Source organism: Microcaecilia unicolor, chromosome 3 (genome assembly GCF_901765095.1).
Source record: "Microcaecilia unicolor chromosome 3, aMicUni1.1, whole genome shotgun sequence".
Lineage (NCBI taxonomy): Eukaryota > Metazoa > Chordata > Amphibia > Gymnophiona > Siphonopidae > Microcaecilia > Microcaecilia unicolor.
In genome coordinates this window covers 510704731-510728631 of record NC_044033.1, presented here as the reverse complement: position 1 = coordinate 510728631, position 23901 = coordinate 510704731, and the positions used below count along the sequence as shown (strand labels likewise).

Below are 23901 nucleotides of genomic sequence, written 5' to 3'. Positions count from 1 at the left end.
GGGAGCGACCCTTTGCGCCCTCGCCCTCCGACGCCATGTGCCACGAGGAGAAGAATCGGGGAACCCCCGCCCGCTATAAAAAGGTAAAATAACCTGCTGTCCGCTCCGAGTTGTAACGACCTGGTGTCTCAGTGAGTAGCTGCAATAGACGCTTAAATAAACGTCGAAATAAACGCCTTTAAGGCCGTTCAAAATTTTTTTTTTTTTTTTTAACGGAGCCAGCGGGAGGGGGGAGAAAAGGAGGGACCTGGCACCACCAGGTTTGCACTTGCTCAAAAGAGCCCTCAACCCCAGGCACTCAACAAAACCTAAAAATTAGGCTTGGAGGCCTAGCCAGAGCTGCTGCTGTGTGTGACCACCACCTGCTGAGATAGAGAACATACTGGGGAGTTTCCGGCAGCACATGACCACATATAGGGAGGCAAAAGTTTGCTCTCTATCTCCACCTGCTGGTAGATGGACACAACCCACCAGTCTATGGATTGATCAGCTTGATGATATGGAATGTGACATCACTAATGAGGTTGGCTCTTATTGGTGGAATGAGCCACTATGACATCACAATAGGTTAAATCACTGCTCTATGTAATAAAAGTGAGCCAAGTAGAGGACATAAGTACATAAGTAATGCCACACTGGGAAAAGACCAAGGGTCCATCGAGCCCAGCATTCTGTCCCCGACAGCGGCCAATCCAGGCCAAGGGCACCTGGCGAGCTTCCCAAACGTACAAACATTCTATACATGTTATTCCTGGAATTGTGGATTTTTCCCAAATCCATTTAGTAGTGGCTTATGGACATTCAAAGCGGTTTACATATATTCAGGTACTTTTTCGTACTAGGGGCAATGGAGGGTTAAGTGACTTGCCCAGAGTCACAAGGAGCTGCAATGGGAATTGAACTCAGTTCCCAGGATCACTAGGCTACTCCTCAACTCATTCCACCAATAAGAGCCAACCTCATCAGTGATGTCACAATGGCTTGATTGCCCGATACTTGGCTCACTTCTGATATTGTGATGTCATAAGGGAAAGGGGGAAAGGGAAATGGGACTTGATATACCGCCTTTCTGTGGTATTTTGCAACTACATTCAAAGCGATTTACATACATTCAGGTACTTTTTTCGTACTAGGGGCAATGGAGGGTTAAGTGACTTGCCCAGAGTCACAAGGAGCTGCAATGGGAATTGAACTCAGTTCCCAGGATCACTAGGCTACTCCTCAACTCATTCCACCAATAAGAGCCAACCTCATCAGTGATGTCACAATAGCTTGATTGCCCGATACTTGGCTCACTTCTGATATTGTGATGTCATAAGGGAAAGGGGGAAAGGGAAATGGGACTTGATATACTGCCTTTCTGTGGTATTTTGCAACTACATTCAAAGCGGTTTACATATATTCAGGTACTTTTTTCGTACTAGGGGCAATGGAGGGTTAAGTGACTTGTCCAGAGTCACAAGGAGCTGCAGTGGGAATTGAACTCAGTTCCCCAAGATCAAAGTCCACTGCACTAACCACTAGGCTACTCCTCCACTCCAACGAGGGGCCCTTTTACTAAGCCGCATAAGCGCCTACGCACGCCAAAACGCACGGCAATTTCAAATTACCGCCCAGCTACCGTGTGGCCCATGTGGTAATTTCATTTTTTTTTTACGCGCACCCACTATGTGCGCCAGAAAATATTTTTTTCTGGCGCATGGGCAATAAATCGGGCGGTAATCAGCATTTTACACGCGTAGACCATTACCGCCCCGGTTATCACGTGAGACCTGACTGCTAGCTCAATGGCTGGCGGTTAAGGTCTCAGGCTGAAAGTGGACGCATGGCAAATTTTGCCGCACATCCATTTTCGGCAAAAAATTTTAAAAAGGCATTTAAAAAATGTTTTTTACAGGCGCGCTGAAAAATGATTCTTCGTGTGCCCAAAACACGCGTCTACACTACCACAGGCCATTTTTCAGCGTGCCTTAGGAAAAGGGCCCCTAAGAGAGTGAACTATGTGGAACAGATAGGGAGTCAAACCTCTCACCTACTTCAATGTGGAACATGAACTTTGGATCAGAGAGTTTCAACCGGACACAATGAGGACAAGATCAACTATGCCTCCTCCATTTGCTCCTGTACGATAACAGGAATATTTTACTTTCAGTGCAGAAAGAAGAATTTCTGAATTGTACTCTCTTCAAAAAAATACTCACTGTCATATTTGCATATCATACCAGAAGACAGATTAGGATACAGAATATCCAACGGTAATTCAAAAGACACAGTCTGTTACATTCTAATACACTATACGTAGTTGGTCTTACCATGTGATCCACTTTTGTCCAAAAAATTACTGAGGTTGAATAATGTGTTTCTTGATGCCAAATACTGAATAAATCTCTGCAAAAGAAAGAGTATCAATTAAAACAATAATAATAATAATAAATATTTTGAATTAGCTGTAGAAGAGAAACCAAATGCCAAAACAAAGTTTTCTCCTTGTCAGTTGCTTAATGATCCATTTCACTGGCAACTTTAAAAATCTGCTTCTTACCCATTCATCTATCCACACTTCCCTCCACTCAAGCTACTGGTTATCTCTCTATATAAAAAGCAACAGCAACGTTCTATGAAGCCTCCAGCCGGAAGTGTGAAGGGGGCGAGATATCCGGTTTCCCTATGAGTGTCTGCCCCGCCCTCTCTGTAACACAGTCAGTGAAGGAAAACAGCAGAGCACGAAATCAAATCGCTGGCTCTGTAACAGTGAAGGACTCAGAGGGGGGAGGGGGGAGGGGAGAGAGGCCAGAGGGCAGGGACACACACACTCCCACATGCACACAGAAGAAAACATTGCTAGCCCCCGTTTCATTTGCATCAGAAACGGGGCTTTTTTACTAGTTTGCTAATAAACGGCCAAAGCTACCTCCAGAGAAGTGCATGGTTTTGGATGGTGAAGAGAGGGAGGTAAAAAATAAACATGTCCAGCTGTTAAATTGAAAATAAAGAGCTGAAAGTTCAACCTTGTTTTCATGTCTCCGACTGTGAATTATCAAATATAAATGAAGGAAAAGACCTTGGATGTCTTGGCTCGGCAGCAAGTATATCATCTTAGCGCCAGCTCATCATAGACTCCAGTCATATAATTGGTCAAAAAAAAACCTAAAAATTAACACAGTTTTTATTCTGCTATTATTTATTTTGTTACATTTGTATCCCACATTTTCCCACCTATTTGCAGGCTCAACGTGGCTTACATTGTACCATAATGGCGATCGCCAATTCCAGCTTAAGAAATACAGAGTGATATTGCAGTAAATTTCGTACATGGCTAAGGAAGTTAAGCAATCAAGTGTAAAGATTCTTTTCCGGAATAAGAAGTCCAGTGGTATTGCGTTGAAGTTCGTTAATTGACGGAGTAGGTGAAGTAGTCGAGTATTGAGAGTTTATTTTTGTCTATTTCTAGTATCGGTTTCGTTGTCTGGTGTTTAGGATGGATCAATTGTGGTATGCCTTTTTGAACAGGTTGGTCTTTAAGTAATTTTCGGAAGTTTGTTAGGTCATGCATTGATTTTACGGCGTTTGGTAGTGCATTCCACAATTGCATGCTTATGTATGAAGCTGGATGAATACGTTGAATTATGCACTCTTCATTGTATAATTGTTATCATTTTAAAAAAATTATTATAAATACACACAAAACCTAACACTATGGCGTATTCATCACATTCTTCAGAACTTATTATCTATGAATACTGCAACAACAAAAGACGCTTAGCTTTGCTTCTACCCAACGGGGTTCTCCGTTTCACTTGTATACCGAGCTTCATCAGGGGACTAAGTGCTTCTAGAACTATGCTCTCCTATGTGCCAAAATATGGAGCTTAGGGATTACGAAATGCTTTGTAGCTGCTAAGCGCAATATATAATACTAGCCGTTGAGCCCGTAAAAACGGGCTGGTATTGGGGTTTTCCTTCCCCTCCCCTCCCCCGTGAGGTTGCCGCCGCCGCCGCCAGCCCTTCACCCGGCCCGGGCCCTCTCTTCGCTTCTGAACTTACACATCCATTTGCCGAACACAGCAACGCACATCGGCTCAGTTGCCGTGTGCCCTTCCTTCTCTGCCTGTGGCCCCGCCCTCCTGTGACATAACGTCAGCGAGGGCGGGACACAGGCAGAGAAGGAAGGGGCAGCTGAGCTGGTGTGCGTTGCTGCGTTCGGCGAATGGATGTGTAAGTTCAGAAGGGAAGAGAGGGCCCGGGCCGGGTGGAGGGGTGGCGGCGGCGACTCCAAGTGGGGGGGGGGGGAGCGGTAGCAACTTCTGCGGCGCAGTTTCCCTCTCTGTCCCACCCCCCCCCCCCCGTCATCACGTATTGACGCGGGGGCGGGACAGAGAGGGAAGTCTCTACTGCGCATTTGCGAGTGAGTCGGTCACTCGCAGTTTATATGTTTGATTTTTTAAAAATGATACAAAATTGTACAATGAAGAATGCATAACAGCAGAATTAAAAATTGTAAATTTAGAGGGGGTTTTTTGACCTATGATATGACCAAAGTTTATGATGAGCTGGTGCAAAGATATTATACTTGCTGCCGAGCCAAGACATCTGAGATCTTTTCCTCCATTTAAATTTGATATTTTATAATTCACAGTGGGAGACAAATTTTCAGCTCTTTATTTTGTTATTCACAAGTGATTTTGCTGAAATAGTCATGCATTGATTTAGAACAGATGTTGAATTCAGCCACTGAACATATATCTGCTTAAGTAGTGACAAAATAGCAGGTCTGTCAATTTTACATGTTTAAAGTCAAAAAAGCATTTCCAGTGCCAACACTTACAGATATAATTCCGTTGACAATATCTAACACTTCAAACATTTACATTACACATTTAAATTTGTATCTGAAATGCCACTGAAAACTGACCTCAATGTTGTACTATATACGTTGAAATATGCTCTTAATGGAGCAGCCTCTCCATGGGGTATCAAATTTTAAGGAAGGCAGGGATACAATACCAGGATCCTGAAGGGGGGGTAGCTACCATTGAGCGAACCTGGCAAAACGACCAGGGCTGCCCAATGGTACAGGCTGCCTGCTGCCATCCCCTCCATAGGGCATCTCTGTCTCCCTTTCTCAACCCCAGTATCCCTTCCTCGGCCCCCTCCCCCAACCCCAGTATCCCTCTCTCCCTTCCTCCCACCTCCCAGGTCCAGGATCAGCCTGTAGACCCTATTTCCCCATCCCACGTCCACCAAAGCCATATGGGGTGCCCAGCCAAAGAATTTCTTTAAAAAAAAAAATTGATGCCATTCATCTTCTGCATTCAAACCCACAGGTTCATCTGTATTTAGCCAATAGATCCATTCCATATCCCAACGCAGAAGAGCAGATTTCTTATCGATACTACTACTACTATTTATCATCTATCATTTAACATTTCAATGTAGAAAACAGATGTCCTTCTGAAATACAGTGTTATAATAAAAGGCTCTTCCCAATTTTTTATTATTATTTATTTATTTTTTTTTACATGCACGACGACTTTGATGCTCATTTTTTTCTTGACTTGCCTAGTGGTTTATACCACAAAGTTTCGAGCAGGGAGAAATGATGACAAATAGTGTGGTCTCATCTTTTAACGTAAATTTATTTTTGGTTATTGGATAAGTACATAAGTAATGCCACACTGGGAAAAGACCAAGGGTCCACCAAGCCCAGCATCCTGTCCACGACAGCGGCCAATCCAGGCCAAGGGCACCTGGCAAGCTTCCCAAACGTACAAACATTCTATACAATCAAGCCATTGTGACATCACTAATGAGGTTGGCTCTTATTGGTGGAATGAGCCACTATGACATCACAATAGGTTAAATCACTGCTCTATGTAATAAAAGTGAGCCAAGTAGAGGACATTACATAAGTAATGCCACACTGGGAAAAGACCAAGGGTCCATCGAGCCCAGCATCCTGTCCACGACAGCGGCCAATCCAGGCCAAGGGCACCTGGCGAGCTTCCCAAACGTACAAACATTCTATACATGTTATTCCTGGAATTTTGGATTTTTCCCAAGTCCATTTAGTAGTGGTTTATGGACTTGTCCTTTAGGAAACCGTCTAACCCCTTTTTAAACTCTGCTAAGCTAACCGCCTTCACCACGTTCTCCGGCAACAAATTCCAGAGTTTAATTATGCGTTGGGCGAAATAAAAATTTCTCCGATTAGTTTTAAAATTACTACACTGTAGTTTCATCGCATGCCCCCTAGTCCTAGTACTTTTGGAAAGCGTGAACAGATGCTTCAACATCCACCTGTTCCACTCCACTCATTATTTTATATACCTCTATCATGTCTCCCCCTCAGTCGTCTCTTCTCCAAGCTGAAAAGCCCTAGCCTCCTTAGTCTTCCTTCATAGGGAAGTCGTCCCATCCCCGCTATCGTTAGGGACGTCAATCCATGTTGACTTATCATTAAGACACGTCAACCATCATGAGCTCTCCTTCAGAGCTAACTAGTGAATGAAATTGGTCCGTTTGTAAGGACTGTGACTGGGGTCTCCAGCTGTAGATTGTTTTTTTTTTTTTTCAAACAAATGGACTTAAAGATAGAGAAATTCATAGGCTCAACATATTCATGAATTTACAATGAATATTAGGAGTGTGATTTAAAAAAAAAAATTAGTGCACACAAAAAAGTTTAATCCTTCCTAGCCTACAAATTCGTGGAGGAGTGGCCTAGTGGTTAGGGTGGTGGACTTTGGTCCTGGGGAACTGAGTTCGATTCCCACTTCAGGCACAGGCAGCTCCTTGTGACTCTGGGCAAGTCACTTAACCCTCCATTGCCCCATGTAAGCATTGAGCCTGCCATGAGTGGGAAAGTGCAGGGAAGTGCAGGGTACAAATATAACAAAAATAAAATAGATACTATTGGAGATTCTACATGGAATGTTGCTATTCCAGTAGCAACGTTCCATGTAGAAGGCTGCGCAGGCTTCTGTTTCTGTGAGTCTGACGTCCTGCACGTATGTGCAGGACGTCAGACTCACAGAAGCAGAAGCCTGCGCGGCCACATTGGTGATCTGCAAGGGCCGACTTCTACATGGAATGTTGCTAGTGGAATAGCAGAATCTCAAATAGTAGCAACAGTGGAGGAGTGGCCTAGTGGTTAGGGTGGTGAACTTTGGTCCTGGGGAACTGAGGAACTGAGTTTGATTCCTGGCACAGGCAGCTCTTTGTGACTCTGGGCAAGTCATTTAACCCTCCATTGCCCCATGTAAGCCGCATTGAGCCTGCCATGAGTGGGAAAGTGCGGGGTACAAATGTAACAAAAATAAAATAGATACTATTGGAGATTCTACATGGAATGTTGCTATTCCACTAGCAACATTCCATGTAGAAGGCTGCGCAGGCTTCTGTTTCTGTGAGTCTGACGTACGTGCAGGACGTCAGACTCACAGAAGCAGAAGCCTGCGCGGCCACATTGGTGATCTGCAAGGGCCGACTTCTAGCAACATTCCATGTAGAATCTCAAATAGTAGCAACAGTGGAGGAGTGGCCTAGTGGTTAGGGTGGTGGACTTTGGTCCTGGGGAACTGAGGAACTGAGTTCGATTCCCACTTCAGGCACAGGCAGCTCTTTGTGACTCTGGGCAAGTCACTTAACCCTCCGTTGCCCCATGTAAGCCGCATTGAGACTGCCATGAGTGGGGAAAGCGCGGGGTACAAATGTAACAAAAATAAAATAAATGCTAAGTTCTTGTGTGTTAAACTGTATAAAATGAGCTAGAAAAAAAAAACACAAAAAAAACCCTAACCCAATGAACAAAAAGGAGTGAACAGATTCCACAAGTCATCATTAATCGATACATTCTATGACAGAACACACGAGCTCTTGTAATATTCCACATCAGAGCTCATGTTTAAGATGACGTACTACAAAGGTTACAAGGATTTTTGGTGTCTTTAGACAGAAATGCTGTGAACTTACTTCGTTCCCATGGACCATAAGATGATGTGTTGTAACTAAAGCTTTAAAGACAACCACCCAACTACTATTTGTCGCACGTTCAAAGAGAGTGTCGGCCATCTGTGGAATATTCACATTTGTTTCGTTGGTAGCCTGGATCAAATCTGAAAGGAAAAAGAACAATTGTACTGACGTTACCTTGGGACAGTATTATGTTCAGCAACATCGAGAGATATTTTAACCTCTTTTGCACAAATATGAAAAGAAAAAAAAAAAGTACAAAATTCTCAATTAGTATTTCAGAGGCCTAACGGAAAACCCAAACTACAAAACTTGGAGGATTTCTCCCTTTCTCCACTCCAAAAAAAACAAACCACGCAAGGTGTGGGAGTACCACACAGAGTGTGGAGGTGCACTTAATCCCCACGAAACAAAGCAAGGGGAAAACAAAGAGGGGGGTGGGGAAGATAGGCTCTTTTCAAACAATGGAGAAGACGTATGATTGTAAATAAAAAGTAATGTTTATTACAACAACTCGACTCAACACAGCCGTGTTTCGGCGCCGTAGCGCCTTCTTCAGGAGTCTATAAAAACAAATATAAAACATGAATAATGCAAACGAAAAGCAATTGAAATAAACTCATAAAAACATCTTGAGTCGAGTTGTTGTAATAAATCATACGTCTTCTCCATTGTTTGAAAAGAGCCTATCTTCCCTACCCCCTCTTTGTTTTCCCCGCCCTTTCTCCACTCCCACGACTCCTCATAGGCTCCTATTATTTTATCCACTCAAATATTGTAAAATGACTTAACCGCCTCCCCTAGCAGGTGGAACTATTCATGGAACTTGAACTCAATGGATTTATGTTATGTTTACTTCTTACACCAGAACAACAACAAGCACAAACAACTGAGTGTGGGGAAAATTCTGGTCATCTATTCAACTATTTTTCTGTCTTAGCACCGACATGATCGCAGCTACAGTTTAGGCTGAGCTGAAAGAGGGAGAAATGATTCTGACTAGGCTTGGGAACAGAAGCTGAAGCAAACATGGCAGCTGAATAAGAACGCATTAAGATGCTGGCAGAGGGAAGTAAGGAAAAAAACAGCCACCCAAAAAGAGGAATGAAAACAAGAGCCTATCTGCAAAAACTAACATTTCTCTGGTTTCTTAACACTGTTGCTGGTAGGATTTATTTTCAGACCAATGAGTCACAGTGCCCAAAGCCCTGGGCAATAGAGGTGTTGATTTAAATGAAAGGGCACAGATTAGTGTGTGCTAAATTGAATTTAAAGCATACTAAGGCCCAGATGCACTAAGGCCATGCTAAAAGCCCTTCCCTTACCAATTTTGTAAACAACAGGCATGCATGAAGGAAATCTCATGCAAATGAGCTGCTCACTGTTAGCACATTTGCATGCGATCTCCTTCCACCCAGTCGGTCAGCTGAGCACGCGCAGAGCAGCCAAGCGTTAAACGTGGCTGCTCTGCGCATGTCGCAGACAAGCTGCGTGTATATAGCCGTCTAGAGCACTTGTTTGCCTGCCCACCAATCACGGTGCATTTAGCTGACACTAGTGTCAGCTAAACGCACTGTGACTGGTGAGAGAGACCAGGACTGTGTAAACGGGTCAGGAAACAAACAAAAAAAAAAGTTTTCTGTTGGAGTTCAATTCTATTTCAAACCGGACCTTTTAAAAAAAAATAAATAAAAATGAGAAATCACTTTCTTAAAGAGACAGGCTTCTTGAAGAGATGAGCACAAGGGAGATTTCCAATGGGCACCGAGCAAGCTGCGTGTATAATAGCTGTCTACAGTACTTGCCTGCCTGCCTGCCCACTAATCACATCGCATTTAGCCGACACTGGTGTCAGCTAAGCGTGCTGTGATTGGTGAGAGATCAGCTTCCTTGCACCAGCAGCCCAGCCAGGGATTTTACCGAGAGCACCACACCTCCCGTTAGATTTTCCACGGTAAAGGTAGGGACTGCTTTTGTGCATAGGGTTGGAAAATGGCTGTGCATCACCTTGCATACACATAATAGTTAATTAGCTCATTATAATAGCTTTGCATTCCGTTTTCATCATCTTCTACCGTAATAGGAAAATGGCTCGGAGAACCCCTTTGTGTATGTCTCGTTTTACTACTTGCTCGTTAAACCGGCTAAAACTAGTTTAAAAACAATGTTGTTGGCTCGTTACGTTTAGTGCATCTGGGCCTAAAAGACTTTCATTCAACAGTTAGTGCACATTAAACCAAATTCAGTGTGCACTAAAATCTGCATATAAAAAGACAACGGAAACCAATAAACAACAACTGGCACAAATTCAAATTGGTGATGGTGAGGGAAGGGGGGTTGAGAATGAAAACTAACCAAATTTCACCCCTACTACAGAGCAGTTGACAAAGGAAAGATCCTACCAAATCTGAATTCTTTGAGAGGAGTAGTTGATAAACTAGGAAAGAAGACTAGGCTAGTCCTCCACTCTTTCAACCTGGAAGTTGACAAGTTCAGATAGGAGCTCTGAATGTTCTAGAATCATTATCATCATTCGTGTATTTATATACTGCTTAGAACCAAGAAGTTTACAGTTCTAATTTACAGGTACTGTCCCCTAGTGGGCTCACAATCTAAGTAATACCTGGGGCAATAGAGGGTTAAGTGACTTGCCCAGGATCACATGGAGCTGCAGAGGGAATTGAACCTGGTTCCCCAGGATCTCCATCCACTGTTGACCATCAGGCAGCAGCAGGAGTCAAACCCAGTTCCCCAGGTCCACAACCCGCTACACTAACCTTCAGGCCACTCCTCCGCTCCATGGCGGAATGAAGTAGCAGAGGTCCAGCAGAAAAAGGAGTGAATAGTATATGGTTTCTGTAGGGGTGAACACTTAACTATTTTCTCTCACCTAAGCTGTGATCTCTGGGATGAACCTTAAAATAAAGGATCATCTCGGATTCTTTCCTCTTGATACTGAGCAGAAAGTAGTGTCAATCTATAGTGCAGGACACCCTGGGTAAGACACTTAATCCTAAGAAGCTCAAAAAATATGGGGCAAACAGTTGGCTTCAAAGATATAAGATAGTCCAAAAGCAAAACATTAGATAGTATAAAGATAGTCCAAAAGCAAAACATTAGATTCATGTAATAGGCTGCATGCTTTGTTCTGTTCATTTAACTGTTATTTTGCCTCGTACATCTATCTTTTCTTACATTGTCATTATGTACTAGCTTAACACACACCAGTAAGCATTATTCCTTTGGAATAAATGATGTGGCCTGGTGTTTTATTGCAAGACTAGTAAAAAAAGGCCCGTTTCTGGAGCCAATGAAACGGGCGCAAGCAAGGCTTTCCTGTGGCCCCCCCCCCACCCGTCGTCGATGTTGGTGAATTGCTCCGCCTCCGCCCTCAACGTCATAATGTTTGACGCGAGGGCGGTGAATTGCTCCGCCTCCGCCCTCAACGTCATAACGTTTGACGCGAGGGCGGGGCCCAGAGACTGTGATTTTCGAGGCTTCAGAGCTTCGAACATACGAACCTTGGCTTCAGTGACGTCAGAAGCCAATAAAACGGTGAGGGTGAGTTTTATATATATAGATGTCCAAATAGACCTTGTGACCTCAAAGCAACACACTCCCAAGTCTGCCAGCAGAAACCTAGGAAGCTCCACTGTTCGCACTATTGGGCCAAAATGCCAAATATACCTCTTTGTATAACAAGGATTTGGGAAGGAGTATACACCCATTTGCTACCCCCAAAAAAAACTGGGGTGGTTATGTTTACATGTGGTTTGACAATAAAATTTCGAGTCCCTGATGACAACAAAAACATAATCATTGATTAGTGGATTTTAATAAGCTTCTGTACTGTTAAACTGTCTACACCAACACAAAAAATTAACAAATCTCCAATCAATAGCATGTTAAATTTCCAAATGGGCTTCCCTCACTGCACCAGAACAGAGTTCAGTGAAAAAGTAATACAATTGACAATCAAGACATGTTTGTTCTGGCTTATTAACTTTATTATCCTGCTTAACGAAGTATGTATCTATATATCATGCACAATCTGCCCTGGTAAATGTTCATTGACTGGTTTCACTTTTGCCAGTGAGCAGCCAAGGGGCTGCAAAGTACTGCACATACCTACCTATGTTTGTTCATGCATGTATATACAGGGCTTCCACAAACTATATTTATTTATTTTGTTACATTTGTACCCCGTGCTTTCCCACTCATGGCAGGCTCAATGCGGCTTACATGGGGCAATGGAGGGTTAAGTGACTTGCCCAGAGTCACAAGGAGCTGCCTGTGCCTGAAGTGGGAATCGAACTCAGTTCCTCAGTTCCCCAGGACCAAAGTCCACCACCCTAACCACTAGGCCACTCCTCCACTAACTAGATCAGTCTGCAGGGTGGCCTTGTGAAATTGTGCTAGGACAGCCATGTGACCCGCACTCCTACTGACTAGACTGAACTAAACCAGGTTTACGCATTTAGCGTGATTCGTTGGGCAAGCGATGGGAGAAGAGGAAGTGGACCTTTAACCGAGATGTGGGTGGGTGGTTGACGGTTATACATGATCTTGGGGTCTCTAATCATTTCTTTTCTGTATTTCAGACTTGCTATGAGCCTCTGCTTGAGCTACTATTTACTTGTTTCCAGGATAAACTTTTCCTTTTATTTCACTTCTGAGTAAGCAAGGGAAAATTAGGTTCTTACCTTGGTAATTTTCTTTCCTTTAGTCATAGCAGATGAAGCCATTACGTATGGGTTATGTCCATCAACCAGCAGGGGAGATAGAGAGCACTCAAACTTTCACAGTGCCCTCTTGGCCAGCTAGCTCCACTGCCTCTTCAGTATTTGAAGCTTCCAAAGCAGTATGGCAAACCGCAATGGGAATCACAAGAGCTTTCCTCACAGCGAACGATGGCCCATCACAAGGGCATGAACTCATAAAGGAGGGAATGCACATCCTCCTGGAGGGAATAAACTCATCCTCCTTATTGTATAAGTGGAGGGGAACACACGCGCCTCCTGGAGGGAATCACACATCCTCTCCAACACACTGGAGGGAATGAACTCATCCTCCTATATATAGAACTGGAGGGGAACACACGCGCCTCCTGGAGGGAATGAACACATCCTCCTACATTTAAACTGAACATGAATCCTGAAGATTGTTTTCCAACTTTCTCCCAAGGAAGGAACTTCAGGAAATTAGAACAGAACCTGAAGAACAGATTCACAGCATACAGACAATCATACAGGGAGGGCTCATGGCTTCATCTGCTATGAATAAAGGAAAGAAAATTACCAAGGTAAGAACCTAATTTTCCCTTCCTTGTCATCAAGCAGATGAAGCCATTACGTATGGGATGTAACAAAGCAATCCCTAGATAGGGTGGGAACAAGCCACACCATGTGCTAGCACTTGTGCACCAAAACGCGCATCCCTCCTGGCAGCCACATTCTGTCTACCCACCCTGCTAAGGGAGATAGAGAATACTGAAGAGGCAGTGGAGCTAGCTGGCCAAGAGGGCACTGTGAAAGTTTGAGTGCTCTCTATCTCCCCTGCTGGTTGATGGACATAACCCATACGTAATGGCTTCATCTGCTTGATGACAAGGAAGTATTATTTGTTTTATCAGTGTAAGAACCAAAACCAAGAACGTGGGTGTTCCAACAATAATCAGTTGGGGTTTAGCTGTAATGGAGGTGATTAATGTGTGATCAACGTAAGCAGACCCCAAACAAGCTCCACGTACAAATGAAATCCTCCGATTGTGCCCACAGCTTCCTCATTCATATATGCCGACAAAAAAAAAAAAAAAAAAAAAAAGCTTATAAAGGAAAACGAAAATCAAAGGCTCTTAAAACTTTTCTATGGTTTCTTCTTCTACCCATCCTCTTCTATTTAGGAAAGGGCAAGCACAAGGAATAATTGAAAGCTCTTGATGTTGCTTCTACCAAGGACTTGACATTAAGATCTGGGATATACCAAACCAAATCAACTGTCTTTTGGGTAGTCTTCTGGCTTGCTAACTATCCATTTTCTTCACTGCACATTTAGAGGGCAGTTTATACTACAGTTTTCTGAGATGGTCTCTAAACTATTTATGATCTGATGTGACGTACGGTACAATTGAAGCCTATTTTATGCTGAATCTATTTCTGATCCTGCTTGTGTCACTGGTACTATTTTTAGCCTATTACGTTTTGTTCATTGATTGTCATTTGTTTCACTTTTGGAACTGGTAGCACCGATGGTATGAAAATTTTGATCTTCATTACAAATAAGGTGCCATTCATCGTAAAACTCGATTTACTTTCACATCTTCTATTGGGTTTCTAACATTCCCATCTTCTGTAGTGGTCCATCCAAGACACTGAGGAAAAGCACTTTCCTGTGCTAGAACCGCTGCTTTTTAATAGATTTATAAATGATTTAGAGATGGGAGTAATTAGCGAGGTAATTAAATTTGCTGATGACACAAAGTTATTCAAAGTCGTTAACTCGTGACAGGATTGTGAAAAATTACAGAAGGACCTTTCGAGACTGGGAGACTGGGCGGCTAAATGGCAGATGACGTTTAATGTGAGCAAGTGCAAGGTGATGCATGTGGGAAAAAAGAACCCGAATTATAGCTACGTCATGCAAGGTTCCACGTTAGGAGTTACGGACCAAGAAAGGGATCTGGGTGTCGTCGTCGATAACACACTGAAACCTTATGCTCAGTGTGCTGCTGCGGCTAAGAAAGCGAATAGAATGTTGGGTATTATCAGGAAAGGTATGGAAAACAGGTGTGAGGATGTTATAATGCCGTTGTATCGCTCCATGGTGCGACCGCACCTTGAGTATTGTGTTCAATTCTGGTCGCCGCATCTCAAGAAAGATATAGTAGAATTGTAAAAGGTGCAGCGAAGGGCGACTAAAATGATAGCGGGGATGGGACGACTTCCCTATGAAGAAAGACTAAGGAGGCTAGGGCTATACAGCTTGGAGAAGAGACGGCTGAGGAGAGACATGATAGAGGTATATAAAATAATGAGTGGAGTGGAACAGGTGGATGTGAAGCGTCTGTTCATGCTTTCCAAAAATACTAGGACTAGGGGGCATGCGATGAAACTACAGTGTAGTAAATTTAAAACAAATCGGAGAAAATTTTTCTTCACTTTACATTTAAACTCTGGAATTCATTGCCAGAGAATGTGGTAAAGGTGGTTAGCTTAGCGGAGGTTAAAAAAAGGTTTGGATGGCTTCCTAAAGGAAAAGTCCATAGACTATTATTAAATGGACTTGGGAAAAATCCACCATTTCTGGGATAAGCAGTATAAAATGTTTTGTACATTTTTGGGATCTTGCCAGGTATTTGTGACCTGGATTGGCCACTGTTGGAAACAGATGCTGGGCTCGATGGACCTTTGGTCTTTCCCAGTATGGCAATACTTATGTAAAACAAACAAAAAAGTGGGCACAAAACCAGGAGTCCCAGAGACTGGATCACAGTAAAGCTAAAACCAAATTTTATTAATTAGTATATTTGACTCGTATATTTGACTCGACACAACCGTTGTGTTTCGGCCAAAGGGCCTGCATCAGGAGTCTAAATACTAAAGTAGACAGCTAATGATGATCCAGAATAAGAAATACTGGTGAATAGTGTATAAATGGTCTTAAAAAAGACCTTTGTATTGAATTGTGGAATGGATCACTTGCGTGAAGAGTTCAGCAGTAAATTTTCAAATTTACTGCTGAACTCTTCACGCAAGTGATCCATTCCACAATTCAATACAAAGGTCTTTTTTAAGACCATTTATACACTATTCGCCAGTATTTCTTATTCTGGATCATCATTAGCTGTCTACTTTAGTATTTAGACTCCTGATGCAGGCCCTTTGGCCGAAACACAACGGTTGTGTCGAGTCAAATATACGAGTCAAATATACTAATTAATAAAATTTGGTTTTAGCTTTACTGTGATCCAGTCTCTGGGACTCCTGGTTTTGTGCCCACTTTTTTGTTTGTTTTACAAAGTATCCGTGGGTCTTCTTTGAGTTCTCCACGCTTTGTGGATTCTCTAAATACTTATGTAACACTATATCCTTATGCGTTTTTGGTCTTCTCATCCCTAAGGCTCGATGGGCACACTCAATACGAATGGAGGCAAGTGCACGGGATCAGAGAACAGATGGGCTGCGAGGCGTTGCACAATTTCTTCACAATCTGAATATTCATTGGTAACTTTGGCAGCCCGCGGACCTGTATGTTGAAGCGACGCTCCGATTTTCCAAATCTTCCACCTTGTCTAGCAGATACCGGGTTTCACGTTTTTGATCCTCACAGTGCGTAGTCGGAGACATCGCCTTCCAATGAAATGCAAAAGCCTGTAAATCGAGTGCTTTTGTTTGCGAGGCAGTCATGACCCATGCAGTATTCCGTGCCCTCCAATCGGGAGTGTACCACTCGTGATATAGCATGGAGGAAAGCTGCTAATAAAGCTAATTCTTGGCAGAGGCTTGGGAGCTCCGTTTTCAAGATGCCATTTGGGTCTGTGATGTCAGTTCCTCCCCGAATGAAGTATGTCTTGATCACAAATGAAAGCCTTTCTTAAGCATTAAGTAATAATGTGTTTGGCGGCAGCCAAAAACCCCCTCCCAAACAAACCAGAATGTTAGGAATTATGAGAAAAGGAAGAGAGAATAAATCAAAGAACATCACAATGCCTCTGTCACTTCACGGTGAGTATTGTGTGCAATTCTGGTTGCGTCTCGGAGATTATAGTGGAACTGTAAAAGGCAGCTAGAATGATTACAGGGATAGAAGGACTCATACGAAGAAAGGCTAAAGAGGTCAGGATTCTTTGGATTAGAAGACGGCTGAGGGGGAGATATGACTGAGATCTTAAAATCATGACTAGAGTAAAATAGGGACACATTAAATAGAATGCGCACTCATTTCAAAAAACACAAAGACTAGGGAACACTCCACTAAGTTATAGGGTATAATTTAAAAAAACAACAACAATAGGAGAAAATATATTTTTGTTTACTTGTCATATAGTTGAGCTCTGGAACTAGTGCATGTGATAAAAGCAGTTATTGTAACTGGGTTTAAAAAAAAAGACAAATTAAAAGAACGTAAGTGTTGCCATACTGGGACAGACTGAAGGTCCAAGCCCGGTATCCTGTTTCCAACTGTGGCCAGTCCCGGTCACAAGTGCCTTGCAAGATCTCAGATTTTATATTGCTTATCCTAGAAATAAGTAGTGGCGTTTCCCAAGCCATCTTAAATGGCTTATGGACTTTTTTTTTTTTTAAGGAAACTATCCAAACCTTTTTTTAAACCCTGGTACACTAACTGCTTTTGCCACATTCTCTGGCAACAAATTCAGAGTTAATTGCATGTTGAGCGAAGAAATGTTTTCTACGGTTTGTTTTAAATTTACTGCTTTAGTCGCATCATTGCCTGTCCCCTAATCCTATTTTTGGAAAGATTAAGTAAGCAATTCACCTCTACTCGTTTCACTCCATTCAGTATTTTATAGACCTCTATCCTAGCCCCCCTCGGCCATCTTTCTCCAAGCTGAAGAGCCATAGCCTTGCCTCATAGGGAAGCTGTCCCATCTCCTTGATCATTTTTGTCGCCTTTCTCTGTACCTTTTCTAATTCTGCTATCTTTTTTGAGATGCGGTGACCAGAATTGCACACAGTATTCAAGGTATGGTTGCAATACACAAAGGCATTATAACATTCTCATTTTTGTTTTCCATTCTATCTTCAGGTACAGTTCCTAGTTGTTGGAAACATGCCAAAGTAGGCCCTATTTTAAAAGAAGCCGTCTCTTGACCCCAGTGATCCTGTAAATTACTGTCCTGTTTCAAATTTGTTTTCTCTCAAAAGTGCCTGAATGAGTCGTCTAGTCACACCTTTATTCTTTTGCTGTAGATACCCATTTTTCACCACCGTCAAGTGGGATCCAACGTCATCACGACAGTCCATTTTTACTACTTTTGTCAGTAAACTACATTCAAGATTGGACTAAAACAATATTTCTCTTCTTATTTCATTAGATCTTTCATCCGCTTTTGACGTGGTAGACCATTCACTTCTCCTTACTCGTCTTTCTGATATTGGCATTTCAAAAACAGCTATGGCTTGGTTCTCCTTTTTTGTTTTTGTCTGGGCATACTTTTTCGGTTGCTTTGATTCTGCAATTTCAGCCCCTTCACCTATTCTCTGTGGTGTTCCCCAAGGTTCAGTTCTATCCCCTCTTTTGTGCAACACTTTTCTTAGCTCACTTGCACCTCTTCTACAGGCTCTTAATGCGTTAAATTCTATATATCTATGCCAACGACATTGTTGGTTTTTCCCTTTTCACCGTTTCAGATTGATCTGGCTTCTGTTCAATTTTTATTTAGGTACTATTCAGTCTTAGCTTCTGGATCATAAACTTATTCTAAACCCAAAACTATCGCATGTTGGATCAATCGGTTCAACATGTTCAACCATTTCATTGCTTGGAAGTAATCTTGGATTCACAACTATCTTCTGCTCAGCACATCTCTTCTGTTCTTAAGTTTCTGCTCTTTGAGTAAGCTTCACTCTTTTCGCTCTGACTTTGACTTTGCTTCATTACACACTTTCGTGCACGGTTTCATTATTTCTAAACTTGATTACTGTAATTCTCTCTTCGCAGGTCTTCCAAATTCATAACTAAAATGGCTTGGAACACTTCACAACTTCACTGTTTGTTTTCTCTGCCGAGCCAAACGTTATGACCATGTCTTACATCTACTTTTTAGACTTCACTAGCTGCTTTTTCCTTTTAGGTCTTTCTTTGGTTCACAAATCATATCGCTGACCCTCTGTCTTCTCTCTGCTGTGATAATTCGTACACTCTTAAAAGATCTTGTAGTCACTTGATTCACACAGTTTAGTGCTCCTTTCACCCAAATCAGTCGTCATTCTACTTTCTCGGTCCTAAACGTTGGAGCTCTTTACTTCCCTCTATTCGGTCTGAATCTTCCTTTAAGAAATTCAACACTTTTACTTAAATCCCATTATTTCTCTGTTGGGTTTGGAGGAGTTCAGCGTTCGTGATTTTCTTGACTGGAGGGATAATGTATAATGTGTGAATTAAAAAAATTTTTTTTTTAAGTATTGCATATTTTCTGGCTTGTAGGTTATCTTTTCTGTCCTAATGGTATTTGTTGTCTTTTCTATCTCTTCTTTTTATTTTTGTTTTTATACATCCTGTAAACCACCCTGACCTGTTTGTTCAGATAGGGCGGTATAACAAATTTGCATTTAGCTGCTGCTGCACACTGAGCAGAGGGTATCATTGCATCATCAACAATGACACCTAGATCCTTTTCCTGGGCGGTGACTCCTAATGTTGAACCTTTCATCAAGTAGCTATAGTTTGGGCTTCTCTCTCTCTCTCTCACATGTATCACTTTGCAGTTGCTCACATTAAACGTCATCTGACATTTGGATGCCCAATCTCTTAATCTCGTAAGGTCTTCTTGTGATTTAATAACGTCACCAGCAAATTTAATTACCTCACTAGTTCTCATCTCTAGACCATTTATAAATGTTAAAAAGCAGCGTTCCCAGCATAGACCCTTGGGGAACCCCACTATCTACCCTTCTCCATTGAGAATACCATTTCTATCTTTTAACCAGTTTTAATCCACAATAGGAACTATCTTCCGAAGGCTACTGAAAACAGATCTGTTCAAGAAGGCATACCATAAACACCCATCTTAAACACCAAAAAATAAGACTTTACACGACATAGACATAATTTAAATCTTATCACTTGACTGATCAACCTCCTTACCACTAATGAATAAGCATAACCACTTCAATCTCTATATCGAATATGGTCTCTCCATAGTCAATGACCTAAAGAATGATACAACCCAATTTCGTACTCAGGAACGTTCATGTATTACTATAATTTATTCTTCCTTAACATATATATGCACATGATATATATCTATACCATGATCTGTTCACGTATGTTATGTTACATGTATGTACCATGTATGTATGCAACTTAACACATTATCATTTGTAATTCTGTTACCCGGAAATGGCAACCATTATTACGGCAAATGTAAGCCACATTGAGCCTGCAAATTGTTGGGAAAATGTGGGATACAAATGCTACAAAAATCAATCCCATGATGTTCTAATTTCCTCAGGAATCTTTCATGAGATACTGGAGTCTTTCATGAGGTACTTTGTCAGATGTCCTTTGAAAATCCAGATACACAATATCGACAGGCTCACCTTTAACCACATGTTTATTCACTCGTTCAAGAAATATAGTAGATTAGTGAGACAAGATTTTCCTTCACCAAATCCATGTTGGCTTTTATCTCAATAAACCATGCTTATGTATATGCTGCTTTTTTTTTTTTTTTTAAATAATAGTCTCTATCATTTTGTCTGGTACTGATGTCGGGCTTTCCAGTCTATAATTTCCCAGATCACCTCTGGAACCCTTTTAAAAAATTGGCATTACATTGGCCACCCTCCAATCTTCCAATACTGTGCTTGGTTATAAAGATAAATTACATATTACTAACAGTAGTAATGTAGTAAAAGTATTGGATTGCAGTTACAAGCTTTATAGTCACAGTGGGGCCTACAGACCTTACCAAAGCAATACACTAAATGAAAGCCTAGCTGCGGCTATGAAAGCAAATGGGAAAATTAGGTTCTTATCTTGGTAATTTTCTTTCCTTTAGTCATAGCAGATGAAGCCATTACGTATGGGTTATGTCCATCAACCAGCAGGGGAGATAGAGAGCACTCAAACTTTCACAGTGCCCTCTTGGCCAGCTAGCTCCACTGCCTCTTCAGTATTTGAAGCTTCCAAAGCAGTATGGCAAACCGCAATGGGAATCACAAGAGCTTTCCTCACAGCGAACGATGGCCCATCACAAGGGCATGAACTCATAAAGGAGGGAATGCACATCCTCCTGGAGGGAATAAACTCATCCTCCTTATTGTATAAGTGGAGGGGAACACACGTGCCTCCTGGAGGGAATCACACATCCTCCCAACACACTGGAGGGAATGAACTCATCCTCCTATTTATAGAACTGGAGGGGAACACACGCGCCTCCTGGAGAGAATCAACACATTCTCCAAAACATGCTGGAGGGAATGAACACATCCTCCTAAATTTAAACTGAACATGAATCCTGAAGATTGTTTTCCAACTTTCCCCCAAGGAAGGAACTTCAGGAAATTAGAACAGAACCTGAAAAACAGATTCACAGCACACAGACAATCATACAGGGAGGGCTCATGGCTTCATCTGCTATGACTAAAGGAAAGAAAATTACCAAGGTAAGAACCTAATTTTCCCTTCCTTGTCATCAAGCAGATAAAGCCATTACGTATGGGATATAACAAAGCAATCCCTAGATAGGGTGGGAACAAGCCACACCACGCGCTAGCACTTGTGCACCAAAACGCGCATCCCTCCTGGCAGCCACATCCAGCCTGTAATGTCGGGCAAAGGAGAGCTTAGAAGCCCATGTTGCTGCACTGCATATCTCTTGAAGAGAGAGTGCTCCAGTTTCAGCCCAAGAGGAAGAAATCGCTCTAGTAGAATGTGCCTTAAAGGCTACAGGCGGAACCCTGCCGGCCAGTAGATAAGCTGAAAAGATAGCTTCTTTGAGCCAGCGGGCAATAGTGGCCTTAGACGCTGGAGACCCTCTGCGAGAACCGGATAGCAAAACAAACAGATGATCAGAAGTCCTGAAAGAGTTAGTAACTCGCAGATACTGCAGCAGAGTCCTGCGCACATCCAAAAGGTGCAGCTGCCCAAAAGAGTCTGGAAACTCTTCCTCTGAAAAAGAGGGCAAGAAAATAGGCTGGTTTAAGTGAAAGGCTGAAACCACCTTAGGCATAAAGGAAGGCACGGTCCGAACCGTGACTCCGGACTCTGAAAATTGCAGAAATGGGTCTCTACAGGACAGCGCCTGGAGCTCTGACACCCGTCTCGCCGAGGTTATGGCCACCAGAAAAACGGCCTTCAGTGTCAAGTCTTTCTCCGATGCTCGCCGAAGCAGCTCAAAAGGAGATGCCTGCAGGGTTTTCAAAACTAGCCCCAGGTTCCAAGCTGGACAGGGTGCTCGCACTGGAGGTCAGAGCCGAAGCACCCCTCTAAGAAACCGTGCCACATCTGGGTGAGCAGCCAAAGACACGCCTTCCACCTTACCACGAAGGGAGGCCAACGCTGCCACCTGCACCTGCAGGGAATTTAAGGCCAAGCCTTTTTGTACACCTTCCTGCAAAAAGTCCAGAATCGGCGAGACAGGAGCCCGCATTGGAACAATGGCTCTGGAAGCACACCAAGACTCAAACAGGCACCAAATCCTGGCATAAGCCACGGAAGTGGACCGCTTGCGGGCTTGCAGGAGAGTGGAAATAACTTTATTGGAATAACCTTTATCCCTCAATTGCGCCCTCTCAATAGCCATGCCGTAAGACCAAAGCGGCCGGCGTCCTCCATGGCTACCGGTCCCTGAGTCAACAGGTTCGGTACCAGAGGTAACGGCAGAGGAGCCTCCAGGAGCATCTGTCGGAGGTCTGCATACCAAGGTCTCCTTGGCCAATCCGGGGCGATGAGGACCACTTCTCCTGGGTGCAGCCGAATCCGCAAGAGCAGGCGCCCTATCAAGGGCCATGGGGGAAACACATAAAGTAGACCCGGAGGCCAGGGTTGAGCCAAGGCATCCAACCCCGCCGAGCGAGGATCTCTCCGTCTGCTGAAGAAGCACGGGACTTTGGAATTGGCACTTGTCGCCATTAGATCCATCATGGGCTTGCCCCATTTGGCACAGATCTGCAGGAATACTTCGTCTGCCAGATTCCATTCTGCTGGATCGATCTGATGCCTGCTCAGATAATCGGCCTGCACATTGCTCTGACCTGCAATATGAGCTGCCGACAGACACTGAAGATGCAGCTCGGCCCAGTGGCAAATCAGTTCGGCCTGCGCGGCTAGTGCTCTGCACCTTGTTCCGCCTTGTCGATTTATATAGGCCACCGTTGTCGTGTTGTCCGACATCACTCTGACAGCCAATCCTTCCAGGGTCACTTGAAAGGCCAGAAGCGCCTGAAACACCGCTTTCAACTCTAGGCGGTTGATAGACCACTCCGACTCCTCGGGTGTCCATAGACCCTGGGCATGCTTCCCCTTGCAGTGTGCGCCCCAGCCCTTCAGGCTGGCATCTGTTACCACTAGGCACCAAACGGGGAGCGTCAGCGGCATTCCTCGCCGCAGCATGCTGTCCGAGAGCCACCACTCCATGCTGAGACGGGCCGCAGGGAGCCAAGTAAGTCTGCATTGGTAATCCTGAGAAATAGGAGACCATCTCCGGAGTAGGGAATACTGTAGAGGTCTCAGGTGCGCTCTCGCCCAGGGTACCACTTCCATCGTGGCTGTCATCGATCCCAGCAGCTGGACAATGTCCCAAGCTCTCGGGCGGGGCATCCTCAGGAGCAGACGGACCTGATTCTGAAGCTTGCACCGCCTTGGCTCGGGTAGAAACACATAGCCCGAGACTGTGTCGAACCTGGCCCCCAAAAATTCTAGAGATTGTGAAGGGGACAGGTGACTTTTGGCCATATTGACGACCCAGCCTAGAGATTGCAGTACTGAGACCACTCTGGCTGTAGCTTGTAAGCTCTCTGTTGCAGAGTCTGCTCTGATGAGCCAGTCGTCTAGGTACGGGTGAACCCTGATACCTTCTCGCCTGAGAAAAGCAGCTACTACCACCATTACCTTCGAAAAGGTTCGGGGAGCTGTGGCGAGGCCAAAAGGCAAGGCCCTGAACTGGAAATGTTTTCCCAACACCGCAAACCTCAGAAACTTCTGGTGCGGGGGCCAAATCGGTATGTGCAAGTAAGCTTCTTTCAG

At 43.5% G+C, this 23901-nt stretch overlaps 1 protein-coding gene across 1 annotated transcript in view; it reads right to left on the bottom strand.

The window, feature by feature from the left end:
- Window positions 1-23901, bottom strand: part of LOC115464823 (clathrin coat assembly protein AP180) — a 198366-nt gene that overhangs the window by 145487 nt on the left and 28978 nt on the right. The window contains exons 3-4 of the mRNA XM_030195181.1: window positions 7972-8114; window positions 2313-2388 (exon numbers count right to left, since the gene is read on the bottom strand). Coding sequence (XP_030051041.1) covers window positions 2313-2388; window positions 7972-8114 — 219 coding nt within the window. The remainder of the gene's footprint in view (window positions 1-2312; window positions 2389-7971; window positions 8115-23901) is intronic.